The 16569-nt window shown below is 43.3% G+C and overlaps 1 protein-coding gene across 3 annotated transcripts in view; it reads right to left on the reverse strand.

Annotated features, from left to right (window-relative positions):
- The window catches only part of HOOK1 (hook microtubule tethering protein 1), a 194895-nt gene that overhangs the window by 140532 nt on the left and 37794 nt on the right, over positions 1-16569 (reverse strand). For 2 of the 3 annotated variants that reach the window (XM_050962002.1, XM_050962003.1), the window contains exons 18-22: positions 13299-13381; positions 11965-12065; positions 11518-11619; positions 10336-10404; positions 3479-7433 (exon numbers count right to left, since the gene is read on the reverse strand). In XM_050962002.1, coding sequence (XP_050817959.1) covers positions 7266-7433; positions 10336-10404; positions 11518-11619; positions 11965-12065; positions 13299-13381 — 523 coding nt within the window. In that variant the 3' untranslated portion in view covers positions 3479-7265. Of the gene's footprint in view, positions 1-3478; positions 7434-10335; positions 10405-11517; positions 11620-11964; positions 12066-13298; positions 13382-16569 lie in introns of those variants that run through there. The other variant, XR_007775432.1, reaches the window with a different exon arrangement.

Genomic DNA, 16569 nt, shown 5'->3' on the forward strand with positions numbered 1-16569 from the left:
GTGTGGCTGCTTGAAAAATGGGGCAGCAGGGTTATTATGCTTCTAGAACCTGTGGGGCTTGAGCAAGAAAAAAAAGCAGATGATATCCGTTCACTCTCCCTCACACACATCCCTTCCCCTCCTACTGCAACGTATCGAGAGCTCTTTGCAGTCTGGGAGCTGGAATGGTGTCACACGGAATCCATATTCCAGCACGTGCAATGATCCATTTACTGATACAGTTCAGTGACCTTTCACTTGAGCTTTGGACACACTTCATGTTTTATGGCAGCTGGAGGCTGCCGCTCAAGTGCTTGCCAAGGCACTCTGCTCCCTCCCAGGGACTGCCTCTACAGCGCTCCTATTGGCCTAGCTGAGGAAAATAGAAACCTAAACTCTAGTTTCAGCCTCTCTCCACTAGCTACATTGTTGCCACAGCGCTTGGACTTGGATTTCTAGCAAGCAATAGCGAGCGTGCGCTCACACTAACAAGCATGTGTCAAACATAGGACTAGCATGGTATCTCTTTAAACAGTTCTGCCCCCTCTAGTGGTGCTCGCTGTGTTGTGTTGCAGGTGCCCCTAGAAGCCTACAGTAGCCATGTGTATATGCAGCTATGCCTGGCAGGTTGGATAGTGTTAGTAACCAGCGTTATCTGGGCCGCACCCTGCCTGTGTGATGCCTTCATTTTATGGGTTGTGTAAAGAGCAAAAGGCACAGTAACATACGGGTCAGAAATCATTGGCCTTGTATGACTGCAGAGTTGGTTGAGTTACCAAAAGCAGAAAGTAATGACCAGGTAAGGGCAGTTATGTGGGGGAGTACGAAACCCTAATATCCCAAAGTACCGTTGGCTACAGGCTTCAATCAACACACTTTTGAACAGATCAGTGTGTGGATTTTCAAGATTCTAATTCACTGGAGAGAGATGCCACTGGCTGGGGCAGGGAGCATGTCAGATTTTGAGGGAGCAACTTTAACCATGAGTCCAGGGCCTACTTAGGCACTTGCAAACTGTAGGTTTCTTGCTGCTAATGCCTGGGGGGCAACCAAAAATTATTATGCAAAGCGGGTGAGGGCTCAGTTCAAAGGGCTTGAAAACTGCTCAGGGTGCAGGGAGAGGTGTAGCTAGGTGTTGTGTGTGGGCAGGGTGCAGGCAGGGGGGTAGCTAGGGGCTGTGTGCGGGCAGGGTGCAGGGAGAAGTGTAGCTAGGGGCTGTGTGTGGGCAGGGTGCAGGGAGAGGTGTTGTTAGGGGCTGTGTGTGGGCAGGGTGAAGGCAGGGGGTAGCTAGGAGCTGTGAGCAGGGGAGTCGCTCAGGGTCCAGGCATGCCATAGCCAGGGGCTGTGTACTGGGAGGGATGTAGCTCACATACAGGCAAGTGGGCTGGGCAAAGCAGCACATTCAAGCTGCATCCCTTATATGCCACAGGTTCAGCACATCCCTATCCCCACTTTCATGTTACAAATGTACTAGTAGTAACCCATTCGATTAGCAAACCCCACAGTATTGTTGGGTGCTGCAGGGATCTTTAGCTTAGGTAAAAGAAGCGTTGCTGCAGAGTAACTAGGGAACCGAAAAACACAGAAGAGTAAAGTTCAGAGAGAGAGAAGCAATCAGCTTAACCATAAAAGTTATTTATTGAATAATAGTGATAACTACACAAGGAAAGCCTAAACCAGGGGTCCTCACCGCAGCACCCGCGGGGGCATCTAAATGCGCCTGCGTCCTGGCCGGCAGTCAGGCATCTGCCGAAATGCTGCCAAATTTCTGCGGCATTTTGGCGGCGACGCCTCTCGATGACGTCGGTTGCTGCTGACAAACAACGTCATCGAGAGGTGTCGCTGCCGAAACGCCCATGAATGAATTGGACAAGTTTGGTATTGTTGGCCACGGAGATTAACAGGAGAGGGGCTCGTGCATCTCCTTATGTCCTCTTCTGAAAAAGTATCCTCTGTTGGAGTAATTTGGCTTACCACACTCTCCTGGCTATAAGTACATGGGCAACATGTCTCCACTTTGCTCTGATGCAGAGGAGGAGAATATAGATTTCCTTCATAGGATGAGCCATCCTTCTTGGAGTTCTAGAGGATCCTGAAGTGTCCTGCGCTGGAACTGAGGTGGCTGATACAGGCAGACGGCACCAGTACTAGAATTTCTTTACAATGCCCAGCAATGGTGACTCTGGTTGTTTGTTTACTTCCAAGTCACGCAATACCGTGAATCTTCCTGGTACCAAGGAAGACAGTTCTACAGTGTTTCCCCTCAACATTAGCTGGTTGCATGGCAGGTGTAGTGGATGAGGGCACAGAGCACTCCAATATCAGGTGCTAGTATAGAAAGGTACACATCGGCTCCTGACAGGCCGGTGTCTGGTGACCAATCAGTGCTTAGGTGTCAATCAGCAGTACCTGATCTGGGCCTCAAAATGCCTGCCATTCTAGTTGGTGTCAGTAAGAGAGTGCTTCATTTCTTATCACTCCGAGCAGTGCTCTTCGCTCCCTCTCTCCTCAGAAGATTGCATTGAGAAGGGTTTGGAGGCTCTTGACAATTCCACAATCAGCATGTAAAGTCTGGAGCTTGGGGTGGCCCTGGGGCTAACAGAAGCAGTAGCAGACATGATCTGGTCCAGTTTCTTTCTTATATGGCACAGAAAGATGCATTCACAGATCTTTTCACAAGGAAAAACGTTTTTTGGAAGGATTCCCTCCCCTTTTGCGTCTCTTTTTTTAAAAGGCAATAAACTAAGCACTTAAGTGCTATATATGCTTCACTAAGGCAGATGCAGCATTTTGATTCTCCATCATTGATATGAACAGCTGCCTTGCAGGAGGGACGTAACTTAAATCCTGTGGATTTAGATTCTGCCATGTTTTGGGAACTGCGGGGTCCAGTACCCATGCACTCCTGAAGCTGGAGATCTTGTCTTTTTATTGTTAATTTGCCAACACAAATAAAAAAGGAATACCATACTAAGGAATACTAAACTCAAAACTAGAGAACACATGCAGAAAGACATAGATGCTGAAAGAGTTCCATCTCACTGCCACCGAGAGGCAAGAAGAAGTGATAGGCAGTTGTGGCCGCTCTGCCCTTTATACCCTTGGCTACAAAACACCAGAGGGCATGTAGGGTGTAGGTGCAGTCCCAATGGACAAAATAATCCAATATCATGTGCAAATGCACTGCTAAAAGTGGAATACAAATGGACAATCACTTGAAGAAAAGTTAGTAATGTAGCTTAAATGAAAACAAGAGACGAAAGGTAGGAGGAAGTAAGTTATGCAGGACTCTGATGGCAAGAACGAGAAGCTCAAGGTTGATTTAAACAAATCTATAGCTTGTAAGCTACAAACATTTTAGGCACAGTAATTATGACAGCACCCAAAGGTGCTGATCAGGACACTGTACAAACTAAGGGATAGACACAGCTCCTATCCCAAAGAATTTATGGTATAAAAGACTACTAAATGCAGTACTTAAAATAAAGAGACCACTGAATTCATTTAAAAAATATTTATGTTAATATAAAATAATATTTTCCAGAGAAAGAATAAAACCAGAGTTTAAAAATTAGTGCAATTTTTTTCCAGTTCTATGTGATAACACAGTCTTTACGTTTGTTTTAAAAACAGAAAATTTAGACACTGATACACAGTAAACCTCAAACCTAGCAGAACAAGTGGAAACAAAAGTAAAAGGTTTGGGAAAGTTACTTTATCAGACATCATTAATTAAGTAGCATTTGTTATTTGAAAAAAATTCCCAATCTATAACTGCTTAAATAAAACATTAGTATTGCTTTTACTAGTTGTCATGAAGTAAATGCTTATGATAGAAAACAGAATACTTTTGCATATTACTTGTTAAGGAAAAAAAATCAATATTAGGTGAATTTTTCATTAATTTCACTGAATGTATCTTAATCTCTTAAAATATAGATGCGTTAAATCTGCCTGATACACCTAGGTATGACAGAAATCTAATAATCCAAAAATAGGTTTGTTAATGGAAACCACCAGAACAGCCATATTTCAACCAAAGGGGCAGAGTTAATCCCATACAAATATCTTATTACAAATTAAATGGTCTCACACCAGGTGGAATCTCTATCCCCAAAACCATCCATGAAACAACGCTCTAGTAATTTACAACATAGGGTGCAAAGGGCATTTTTTCTTTCATCAGTGGATCTATATTACCAGCTTTATTAGAAAGTTACTTCTTTCCAACGTTATTAGCTGTACTGGAGAAATACAGCAGGAGTCAATTATCTCATTTAATAATCTGTGTGCATTTATAGCTGTGACATCTGGACACAACATAAATTAGATTTATCATAAAACAGCCAACAGCCCTAGTCTCTGAATCACACCACACTAAGTAAATTTGGTAAACAATACCAATTGTACATAGCTCATTAATTTGTAGCTAACTAATTCAAACACTTTTCTAAAGAGCATGCCATCAATAAAGATTCTCAAAACATGCTCAATATAAAGGTTAATCCTACTGCATCTTTTATTATATCACCTTAAAACAAGTGGAAATGAATAGTACATTAATGGCTCATGATCAAATACTGAGGTCTGTTGATCAATTCCTCACTCGCAGGTGGAGGTCCAAATGTAACCAGAGCTATGAAAATAGTTCTTCTACAACTTCTGATTAGTCCTGAACAGATGCTAAAGTAGTAACATATTGCTTTACCAGTTCCAATAATTTTAAGTAAAATTTCATCTGACAGCTAAATACATAGTGATGGCCATCCCAGAAACACCTCATACAGATAATCCTTCTCTGAAGATCCAAGCTTTCCTTGACTAACCACTAAAATGCTTACTGCTACTTAGCTGACACAGCCTCGGCTAAGTAAAAGGGATCATATTCCTTATTCAAGTTCTTTGGAACTGGTGTCTGCAGTTTTGAGAAGGGTTGGTGAAAGGGTTCTATTCCCACTAGCACCTGACTTTTGCTATTGACATTGCAACATTAATGTGATAACGTATGACAGAATCCATTAGACTATATTCTAGATGAGTGCTTTCAAAAGGAAAGCAAAGAATTACTGTGTTTGTGAAATTGCATTTACAGGGAAAAACACCTATTCAATGCTATTAGTGATAATTCTGTTCCACATTTCACAGAGAACATACTGAAATACCAAATCTTTTAAACATAAGAGTCATGCTAAGACATCTGCAAAAGTTGCCTTCCCACCCACCCACCCACTTCAATCAATCAAAGCTTAGAAACATAAAAAACACAATCTAGCAATATCAACGCATCAGTAAGAGACATCAACAGAAGCACACAATTCTGCAGGACAGACCTTGAAAGACAAAATAACAATAATTCGATTAGAATATTTATTACAAATAAGTGAGTATACGGTTAGATTTCCGCTCTCTATATTGATAAACATTTTAGGAGGAAATCAAATTGAATGTCGATATTTGTAATACTGTAAAGAGAGCAAAAAAACTTTTTTAAAGAAACACAAACTCAAGGAGTGGACAGACTTTTCCTGTAGAATCATGCAGGAGGTCCAGTTCCAGAATTATCAGGACCTTAGGGCAGCAACAGATCAAAGGATAAGCCTTATTTAGAGGCTTGTGAAGTATCTAATGAAATGCAAAGCTACTCAAAATTCATATTTCATTACAAACTCAAAAAGACCTAATTTTGAATTTTACAAGCAAAATTGAGTCCAGCTTTCAAATTAATATGGCTTTAATACTGAAAAGATGCATACATTCTTTTAATCCAAGCATGTAATGTTTACTATACTATAGGTATGGTAGCCTCACATCTTTACCTTAGTTTGCTAGATTAGGTTTCTTTTAAATCTGCTGTGACTTTATTCACTGTGTTATTTTACTATTGATGTAACAAACTGGTCTAGTCAGTTTATAAAGATCATGGAAAATTCAAAAATCTTTTTTAAAGGTGCTTTTTTGTAAGTTGTTGATGTAAAAATAACCATTTTGTAAACAAATGTCAACTGAAGTGTTGTATGGATAGGTGTGAAACAAATTTTTATTAAAGCTACTGTTAAAATTATCTAACAAACAGGTTTAAGGAAAGAGTGTCTATACATCTGGGTATAATGCTTAAATTATCCCAAAGTACAAAGTTTGGTTTAGAAGTCATAAAATACAGATAGTACATAATCTGTAATATCCCAAATTACATTTAATAAATTTAATGATGCAGATCAATTTCACACCAATCCATCTAGCTATGTTCATCTTCCGAGGTCTGGAATACCGGATGTCTTCTACCTTTATCTTTTCCATGACAATCTATGTTACTAACCATGTGCAAAGATCTCTCCATTAGCCTGTCTGCTTGATGTGATTAGTTTACAGTAATTAAGAAAATATATAAAAACCTGAAGAATGAGAGAGTGATTTGTATGCACAAAGCTGTTTAACTGAACTGAATAAATATTAGGGATTTCCCCCCTCCCAAAGACTGTAATAAAAATTATATAATACAACTACATTTTAAAGGTGGTGTTTTTTTAAAAAAACATTATTGACTACTACATTAATTCAAACAGACAGACTTTTTGGATTTAGTGAATTCAGCACGTTAAAGACAGGTTTTTCTTAAGAAGTATATACACAAATTTAAACAAATTAAGTAGTTACTATTTTAAGTAGATTGAAACTTTCTGCTTCTTGACTGAGATAGTGATATATCTTCTGTCTTAAAAGTTAAGTCCTGAAGTCACTAAACAGTTTTGGAATGCCAAAATGCTCTTGATTCACAAATGCATCATTTTAAAACTATGGACTCTTCTAGCCAAAGGACTGATTTTTCTCTATGTTATAAAGATCTAGCAAATATACCTAATGTTATCAGTTTTCTGATGTTTTCCAAAAATTGTTCTTCAGTTAAAAAAACAAAAGTCAATTCCAGACTAAAAATATTAAATATAATATATATTGCCAATTTTTGTATTTATATACAATATACTATGAAGACAAATATAACTCTTTAAAGCTGTGCTTGTAAACACATACTTCAGTTATTCAAATCTACTTCCATCTAAGTGCTGCTTTTTAGAAAAGGTTGCTGGTGCAACAGTCTTTAGTAGATTACGTGTGCTGATGATTTTTAGAAACCATTCACCACATTAATTTACTGTTGTGTATTCAATAAGTTTTGATGTTAAAATAGCTGAAGCCCAGCATCACAACCTCTTTCTCGGTCAGGTAGTTACAATGGAAGCCACAAAATATTTTTAAGGACACTTTAGTGTAAACATTTCCTTTGCGGTTTAATCCGATGTTGCATTAGGTACTTTAATAGAGAGACTCCGTCTGGCATTGGTGACATGTCGTTGCTGTGCTAGGAAAGAGCGTGCAGGAGGGCATGACCCAGGGTCTTTGCAGGTACTGCTACCCATCAGTCTGGATTCCATACTGAGCTTCTGGAAAGCCAGGCTCTGGGAAGAAATAAAATAAGCGAATGAGACATCTTTTTCACATCAAATGCAGCTGAAGTTTTGCACTGCATGTCCCAGTTCCATTTTCCATTCCCTGCCCCATCCCTGGCTTTCAGTCAAGTTTCTTTCCCCTCATCACTCCCAGTCTTCTTGTTTCAATCCACTCCTTTCTTTTCCCTAGCCACATGGGGGAACTGTGAGGGTCTTAAGCATGCTCAATGAAAACAGAATCTTAAGCAGCTAAATCTCTGAAGTCTAAAATCTTCTCTATGAGCACGTGGGAATTGAAACATTTCAAAGGCTTATCACTTAGCCAAATTTGAGTGGATTTTCACGGAGACAGCAAAAGGCATATTCCCTAACGCAAAGGCCATCCCTGTGCCGAAGTTCAAGATCCTGCTCCAAAGCATGGGGGTACTAGAGGTTCTCAGAGGAAAAAAAGAGAGAGAGAGAGAGAGAGAGAGAGAGAGAGAAACACTGCGAAACAGAATAATAGAAATCTAGGGCTGGAAAGGACCGTGAGAAGTCACTTAGGCAAGACTGAGGCAGGACCGAGTATGCCTAGACCAGTGGTCCCCAACCTTTTCGTCTGGCAGGTGCCAAACGAAGGACCATGCCGGTGGTGGAGCATCCGCCGAAATGCTGCCAAATTTCTGCAGCATTTCGGCGGAGATGCCTCTTGATGACGTCGCTGGCGGCAAGTGGCGTCATCGAGAGGCGTCACTGCCGAAATGCCACAGAAATTCGGCGGCATTTTGGCGGATGCTCCACTACCAGTCAGGATGCGGGCGCATTTAGATGCCTCTGTTGGCGCCATGGCGCCTGCGGGCACCGCGTTGGGGACCCCTGGCCTAGACCATCCCTCATTGGTGTTTGTCCAACCCGTTCTTAAAAACCTCCAGTGAAGGGGATTCCACAACCTCCTTTGGAAGCCTACTGCGTAACTACCCTTATAGTTAAATAATTTTTTCCTAATATCTAACCTAAATCTCCCTTGCTGTAGATTAAGCCCATTACTTCTTGTTCTTCCTTCAGTGGACATGGAAAACAATTGATCACCATCCTCTTTACAACAGCCCTAAACATATTTGAAGACTTATCAGGTCCTCCTTCAGCCGTCTTTTCTCAAGACTAACATGCCTGGCTTTTTTAAACCTTTCTTCACAGATTAGGTTTTCTAAACTTTTTATCATTTTTTGTTGCTCTCCTCTGGACTCTCTCCAATTCGTTCACATCTTGCCTAAAGTGTGGTGCCCAGAACTGGACACAGTACTCCTGCTGAGGCCTCACCAGTGTCAAAAAGAGACAATTATCTCCCATGTATTACATATGACACCCTGGTTAATACACTTCAGAATGTTATTAGCACTTCAGAATGATATTTTGCAACTGCATTGCTCTGTTGACTCCTATTCAATTTGTGATCCACTGTAATACTCATATTTTTCAGTAGTTCTACTGCCTAGCAAGTTACTCCACATTTTGTAATTGTGCATTTGATTTTTCCTCCTTAAGTGTAGTTCTTTGCACTTGTCTTTACTGAATTTAATCTTGTAAATTTCAGATCAATTCTTGAATTGGTCAAGGTGGTTTTGAATTCTAATCCTGTCCTCCTAAGTGCTTGCAATCCCTCGCAACTTGGTGTCATCTGCAGATTTCATAAACATACTCTCCACTCAATTATCCAAGCCATTAATGTAAATACTGACCAATACCAGAGCCAGGACTGATCCCTGTGGAACCCTGCTAGATGCACCCTCTCAGTTTGACAGCAAACCATTGATAACCATTCTGAGTATGGTCTCTCAACCAGTTGTGCAACCTTATCGTAATTTCATCTATATCATAATTCCCTAGTTTGCTTATGAGAACATCAAGTGGGACGGTATCAAAAGCCTTGCTAAAAATCAAGATAGCGCACATCTTCTGCTTCTCCCCACATCAACAAAGCCAGTAACCCGGCCAAACAAGGAAATTAGGTAGCTGTGGCATGATTTGTTCTTGACAAAGTCATGCTGACTATTCCTTATAATCCTATTTTCCTCTAGGTGCTTACAAACTGATTGCATAATAATTTGTTCCAAGATCTTTCCAGGAATAATTCCCTGGGTTGTCTTTGTCCCCCTTTTTAAAAACAGCTACTACGTTTGCCCTTCTCCAGTCCTCACCTGTTCTCCATGAATTCTCAGAGAGAATTGCTAATGGTTCAGAGATTGATTCAGCTAGTTCCTTAAGTACTCTAGGATGAATTTAATCAGGTCCAGCTGACTTGAATACATCTAACTTATCTAAATATTCTTTAACTTGTTTCCCCATTTTGGCTCGCATTCCCTTTCCCCTTGTTGTTAACATTGTTTGTGTTGAGTATTTCAATACCATTTGAAGCAAAAAATTTTTTGAAACTTTGTTCTTACAAATGACTGAACTGTTTTGGCTGAAATTTTTTTCCCAAAAACAATTCAGCCTAATTCAGACACCCAGTATGCAGAATTTGAGTTAAAGTTTGGCAGATAACAAAAAAACTTGTTAAGCAACTGAAAATACAAGTTTCTAATGGGAAGTGTCAGGCAACCTTAATACTAGGCGGTGCTAATAGCTCCACCTATCATATATATTATTGTTTTAGAAAAAGGCTATTTTAGCCTTCATCCTTGATGTCGGTGCAAAGATAACTGTAGAGAAATGGGTTTTTCCTTCCATAGCTAATCAAATTTGTAACACATCTAAAAAAGTAATCCAGGTCTCAAAATCACCTAAGGAGCATTCAGTGAAACAGGCTTTAAGTATGGAACAGATCAAGATGGCAAGAAAACGACAGTTTCGAATTGTTTATAAGCTCATCCTGAGTACTTCTGACTTTTAAGTTACCATACTGACAGACAAGTGGAATGTTTCAACTCACCTTGTTATACCATGCAGATACAATTAGCTTTTCTTCATAATCACGCAACTTGGCAATCTTACATTCACTCTAGAGAGAAAGATAAACAGATTTAGAAATAGACAAGGGAATCTTAACTACTCAAAAGTTCTGAAAAGTGTAGATAATTATATATCCACTTCATCAGAGTCCACTCTCCTTAGAGGACTTGACTGAGACAAACAACACAGTAGTGTGATATACAAACACTGCAACTAAAACAGCATAAACAATTATATGGATTTTCAAAAGTGGCTATCAAAGTGATGAAACTGTTTATTATTATAATAGACTATTGCAAGAAAAGGAACCACCCTTACCACAACAGATGGATAAAATTTTTAAATAATGCATCATTGTAAACAGGAAAGCTTTTTGTGGATATATAATCAAGAGTCTGTTCACTGCAAATATTTCAGAAAGTCATAATTCCATTGCATTAGCAGCCATAAATGAGCAATTATCCCCACTGATTTAATAATCTAGGGTCCTAGTCTACTGTCAGTACACAGAAAAGTCAATGGGAATTTTGAGTGCAGAACAAATGCAGGATCAGGCCCTTAAAGATTTAAAAACTGTGTTTAGAAATTTTATATTTACCCAAGTAGCTGTCACTAGGAACAGCATTTTTGGTATAACCTGTGTAATATTTTAGTGTCTCTAATATTATTTTAATAACTCTGTTACATGTAATGAGTTATGTATTTTGATATAGACTAAATTATACTTAAAAAGTCACACTTTCCATTCAACAATGCATGGTATTATACAGATTTCCAATTACCATAGTGCACTGGCAGCACTATAGTTAAACTACAGTTTACTTCAATTCCCTCTGAGAAGTTTTAAATTCACACACATTACTTTTCATAAGGAATAAAGCACTTAACCTTAAAAATAAACACCTTTTACACACACACACACACACACACACACACACACACACACACACACACACACACACAGTCTTGACAGATTCACCTCAGGATAGAATGTCAGCAAATCAAGGTCAAATCTCTGTGCTTGATAGGTTGAGCAGTTCAAGTAATAGAAAGGCAACTGAATCAAAGAGACTCTTTGCAGTGTCTCACATATAAGTGAGATTTCCACTTACGACATACAATTGGATTTTAAAAAGAAAAAACAAGAAGAGATAAGTTTTACCTCCAGTGCTTCAATTTTTTTGTCTCTCTCTAGTAGCTGCTTTCTCAGCAACATAATTTCTGCTGATGCTGGATTTAGTTTGGGGTCTAAGGTTTTTATCACCTGTATAAAGAAAATGAATATGTTTGATGTTTCATCTTCAGCAACCTCACATCTCAGCTGGAAATAAAACATGCAACAGTGAAATTCAAATGAAGGACACAAGTATAACAGAAGATGGCAATTAATAAGGAAGTGTTGTTAACAGCTTTTCATATTTGGGGTTATATTCTATACTATGCTGCATGTAAGTTACAATAACTAAGCAATCTGGCCTAAAAATGTAAGATAAAACCACTTTTAATACAGGATATTTGAGAAGCCTGTCAGCATCACTGATTCATAGAGGTGGGGTGATGGGGAGGGGAGAGAAGAGAGACTTCATTTGTATTGAAATATACCACTCACATTTCTTGCTTTCTCCAGGTACATTTTATATCTTTCTTCCATTGCTTTCATGTCTTCATCTTTTTTACGCAAAGCTGCCTCCAGCTCATCAATCTTTTGAGCTATTTAGAAAAAAAAAAATTAAAAACACCAAAATGACAGGGACTAGGTATTTCTAAAGCTTCATCAATATTCTGCTTGTATTACTCCTGCGGGAATTATGCACCACTGTGCAATGCAGAATTTTGTGGAAATTAATGTTTTTTGCACAGAATTTTTTTTCTCCCACAAAAATGGTCTGTAATGCTGCTGGCTGCCACTAGAAGCTGCTGGACCCAGCAGAGCGCAGCTCACATATTGAAGACACTGCCAGAGGGAGTGGGAGAGAGAGCTAGAGAGAGTTCCCCACAAGCCTTGAGGGAAGGAGAGGGCGGCGTGCAGGAAAATCTCTGCAAGCCCGGGATAGCGCATTAGGCTGTTTCTCCTTCTGGATCCCGGGGCTTTATGGGGTAGGGGGATTGGTGTCTGGGCTGGTGGGATCCCCGCAGCTGGGCTCTGGGGGGGAGGTGGTGCAGGTATCTGGGCCGGGTGGGGGTCCGCACCTGGGCTCTGAGAGGGGAAGTGTGTGTGGATATTTGGGCTTGGGGGTGGGGGGCATGGCTGGGCTCTAGGAATTAAGGGGGTTGGGTGTATTGGCTGGGGTTGGTGCCCAGCCCAGCTCTGGGGGGAAGGGTATGTGAGTGACTGGCCCCCCCCAGTTGGGCTCTGGGGGAGATGGGAGCAGAAAAGCAGCAACTGTGTTGTCGTAGGGGTTTCTTTAACTCTTCACTCCTCAGGGAAATTTTATGTGTGTCTGTATTGTTACAGACATACTTGCTGACAGGTACTTTGAAATAAATTACCAAAATAATTGAAACTGGCGTGATTATGTAGTGTTATTTTAATAAATACAATTTGCAGAATTTTAAAATAGTCTGCACAGATTTTTTAGGCGCAGAATTCCCCCAGGAGCATTGTATTTAGGATGTAATGCCTTAGGCTCCTGAAGAGTTCTAGGCCATATCAATATTTCAGTGTAATTTAGAGAGAGATAGATGATAGAGCAGGTGAGAAGTTATTTCCAAGAAATTACTTATATTTCATTAGCACTAAAGGTCCCAAGACTGAAGTCCTATTGTAATAGACAAATATGCGCACACTCGCGCGTGCGTGCACACACTTATTTTTCTGTTTCAAGTTTACCTTAATTTTCCAAGTTAAACTGGTATGAAAATGGTATCTTGTGCATGGAGGCAATTATGACTACAGAGGTACTTTCAGGAGCAAATATTATGTAACCTCATGCAGATACTTACAGTTCTGATTTGCATCTGGCTGGAGCTCTGCAAAAAGTGCCTCTTTTTTCTGTAACTCATCCTGGACTTCATTCAGTTTTTCCCTGTGGATTCAGAGATTTGATACAGAGGTTAGGTTAATGCAGAGGCGGGTAAACTTTTTGGCCTGAGGGGTACATCGGGGTTCTGAAACTGTATGGAGGACCAGGTAGGGAAGGCTGTGCCTCCCCAAACAGCCTGGCCCTGTCCCCTCCCACTTCCTGACCACCTCAGAACCCCTGACCCATCCAATCCCCCTCCCCCGCTGCTCCTTGTCCCTTGCCCACCCCCTCCTGGGACCCCCTGCCCCTAACCACCCTTCCCAGAACCCCACCCCCTATCCAACCCCCCCTGCTCCCTGTCCCCTGACTGCCTCAACCCCTATCCACATCCCCACCCCCTGACAGGCTCCCTGGGACTCCCATGCCTATCTAACCACCCCTTGCTCACTGTCCTGACTGTCCCCTGAAACTCCCTGCCCCTTATTCAACCCGCCACTCCCCACCTCCTTACCATGCCGCTCAGAGCAGCAGGACTGGCAGCTGCACCATCCAACTGGAGCCAGACATGCCGCCGCACTGCCTGGCAGGAGCTTGTAGCCCCGCCACCCAGAGCGCTGGAGGCATGGTGAGCTGAGGCTGCAGGGGAGGAGGGACAGCAGGGGAGAGGCCGGGGCCTAGCCTCTCCAGCTGGGAGCTCAAGGGCCGGGCAGGATGGTCCCGCAGGCCGGATTTGGCCCATGGGCCGTAGTTTGCCCACCTCTGAGTTAATGCTAGCATCTCACACTCTAGTAACTGAAAACTTGTGTGAAAATTCTTCAGCCTGATGATAAATATATTGAAAAATGATACAGGTAATAAGATTTGTTGTTGTTGAAATATCAAACCATTCTCTCAACTGAACATAAAAAAAGTATTAAAAAAAGTGAAAAAAGTCACCACCCCTGAGCTGAGAGACTTGGAAAAAGGCATATTTAACTCCAAACTTAAACAAGAGCACACTATCCTCCTTGGAAAGGGACTATAGAGGTTGAAAGGAGTTCTTTCAGGAAGCTGAGGGGGCTGTGGCGGCTGTGGCAGTGACAAGAAAAAAAAAAAAGTAGTTGTGGTTATAAAAGAAAAACTGTCCTAGAAACAAAGGACAATTACATACCTGTACAGCACCTGTTGTACTTTGAAATGCATTGTGCACATATACATTCCACTGTAGGTGCTTGTGCACCCAATGCACTCAAGTTAGAGACTTTTTGCTAGCAGTAACAGCAGGCAGTGCATGCAACCCTGCTAGCCTCATGCTCGAAGCAGAGAATATGAAGGGGAACTGTATCTATTAGGTGTCTAGGAAGTGGGCGGGCGAAGCCCGCTCACTGCTAAAGGATCCCCCCCACCCCCAGCCTAAGGGGAGGACCCACAGGACCACAGAATCCATTGAGTTCGGGGGACAACTAATAAAAGAACAGGGACAGGAGTGAGGTCAAAGGGTCATAAGAAGGGAACCTGACAGGGACACCGAGCAGAGAACCCCGGACAGCGCCCACTGCTCCTCGAAGGCGTCAAGGGAGCCAGTGGACGCCGCCCAGAGGAACTCCGCCCGGATGCGTGAACGGACCATGGATCGGAAACAAGCCCCACAGTCGCCGGGGTCTCCATCGGCCAACCTCCTCTCTCTGGTTGCGTAGATGGCCTTTTTAGCCAGGGGGAGGAGGAGGTTGACCAGGAGGTCCCGGGACTTCGTGGGGCCACGGATAGGGAGTGCATAGAGAAGGAGGTGAGGGGAAAAGTGCAGCCAGAAACGTAAAAGGATGTTAATGAGGAGCCGGTGTAGGGGCTGCAACCAGGCGCACTCTAAGTAAACGTGCGCCAGGGTCTCCCTCACGCCGCAGAAGGGGCAAGTGTCCGGGACAGGGGTAAACCGCGCCAAGTACACGCCCGTGCTCACGGCCCTATGAAGGAGCCGCCAACTGCTATCCCCAGTGGGCCTTGGGACCAGGGTGGAGTAGAGGCTGACCCACCGGGGCTCCTCACCCTCCAGAGGTGGCAGGAGGTCCCGCCACTTTGTATCGGGGCAGGACACGAGGGTGAGGAAGTGAAGGGTGTGGAGCACGAGCATGTAGAGCTGCTTCCTAGGCGTGGTTTGGAAACGGACCGGCTGCAGGTCGTGCAGCCGGCTTGCAGAGAAGGGGCGGGGGGGCCAGTCGGGTCTACGGGGCAGGGGCCGATGAAAAGGTCCGGAGGGCTTGGGGTAGGGGGTGGGCGGGGCGTGCCCTCCCGCAGGACCCGGTCGAGGTAGGCCCGAGCAGCGGGCGGCAAAGCGGCCTCCACCTCCTGGAGTACGCGCCGGGGAGTACAAGGTCTGGAGAGCCCCATGCGTTGAGCGAGCGTCAGGGGATCCAAAAGGGGAACTGTAGCAGAGTGATTACCCGCTCCTGCCCTTTGGGGCTTAAAACAGCCCAGCAGAGGGCTGTGGCTGGGGCAAGAAGCCTGGGCTGATTGGGAGAAAGCACGCTCAGCTGTGGCCAGGTCCCAGTCAGGCCCAGCTAGCCCCTATAAGAAGCTGTGAGCCAGAAGCCCAAACTGTCTCCCTCTGCCTGTAGAGAGAGAAGGCCTGGCCACAGGAAACTAGAGACAAAGTACCTGAGCGGAGCAGGGCTGGGGACAGGCTGAGGAGCTGGGGTGCTCCAGCCTGGAAAGCCCCAGGCTGCAGCCCAGCATTAGGTTAAAAGGTACTGCGGGGTTACAGAGGGCAGCCAGGGGTAGGCCAAGGCAGCAGGTCCAAACCCTCCTTGCCAGTGATGAGTAGCTGATACTGCCGTCTGCCCCATGGAGTGGGGGCTAGACAATGACTGGCAGTAGCCATATACTGAAGCAAGGTGGGAATAGTGGGTGGGGGTTCTCCAGGGAGGGGAGACCCTAAGACTGAGGGGGTTACTGCCAGGGGGCAGCACCTCATGTAAAAGGGCATCGGGTCCAGGGAGGGACACAGGGGCCAGAGGACAGGTGGATCACTGGCCTGCAGAGGGCGCTCCAGAGCTGGAACAAGCTAATTCCCAGAAGTCACCAGCAGGAGGTGCCGTGGGGGTGACTCCGCACCTCTATAGGCACACTGCCATGGTGTGATGGGGTGTGCTCCCCACACCAGCCCAGCAAGAGCTGAAGTAGGCTAGGTGGGCCCAATAGGTAATTGGTCTGTAAGCAGGGCAGCTTTAAGCTGGAGGCAGTTATTACGGACAGGCTCACCTGTGCAGGAATGGGAA

This window comes from Gopherus flavomarginatus, chromosome 7 (assembly GCF_025201925.1).
Source record: "Gopherus flavomarginatus isolate rGopFla2 chromosome 7, rGopFla2.mat.asm, whole genome shotgun sequence".
NCBI lineage: Eukaryota > Metazoa > Chordata > Testudines > Testudinidae > Gopherus > Gopherus flavomarginatus.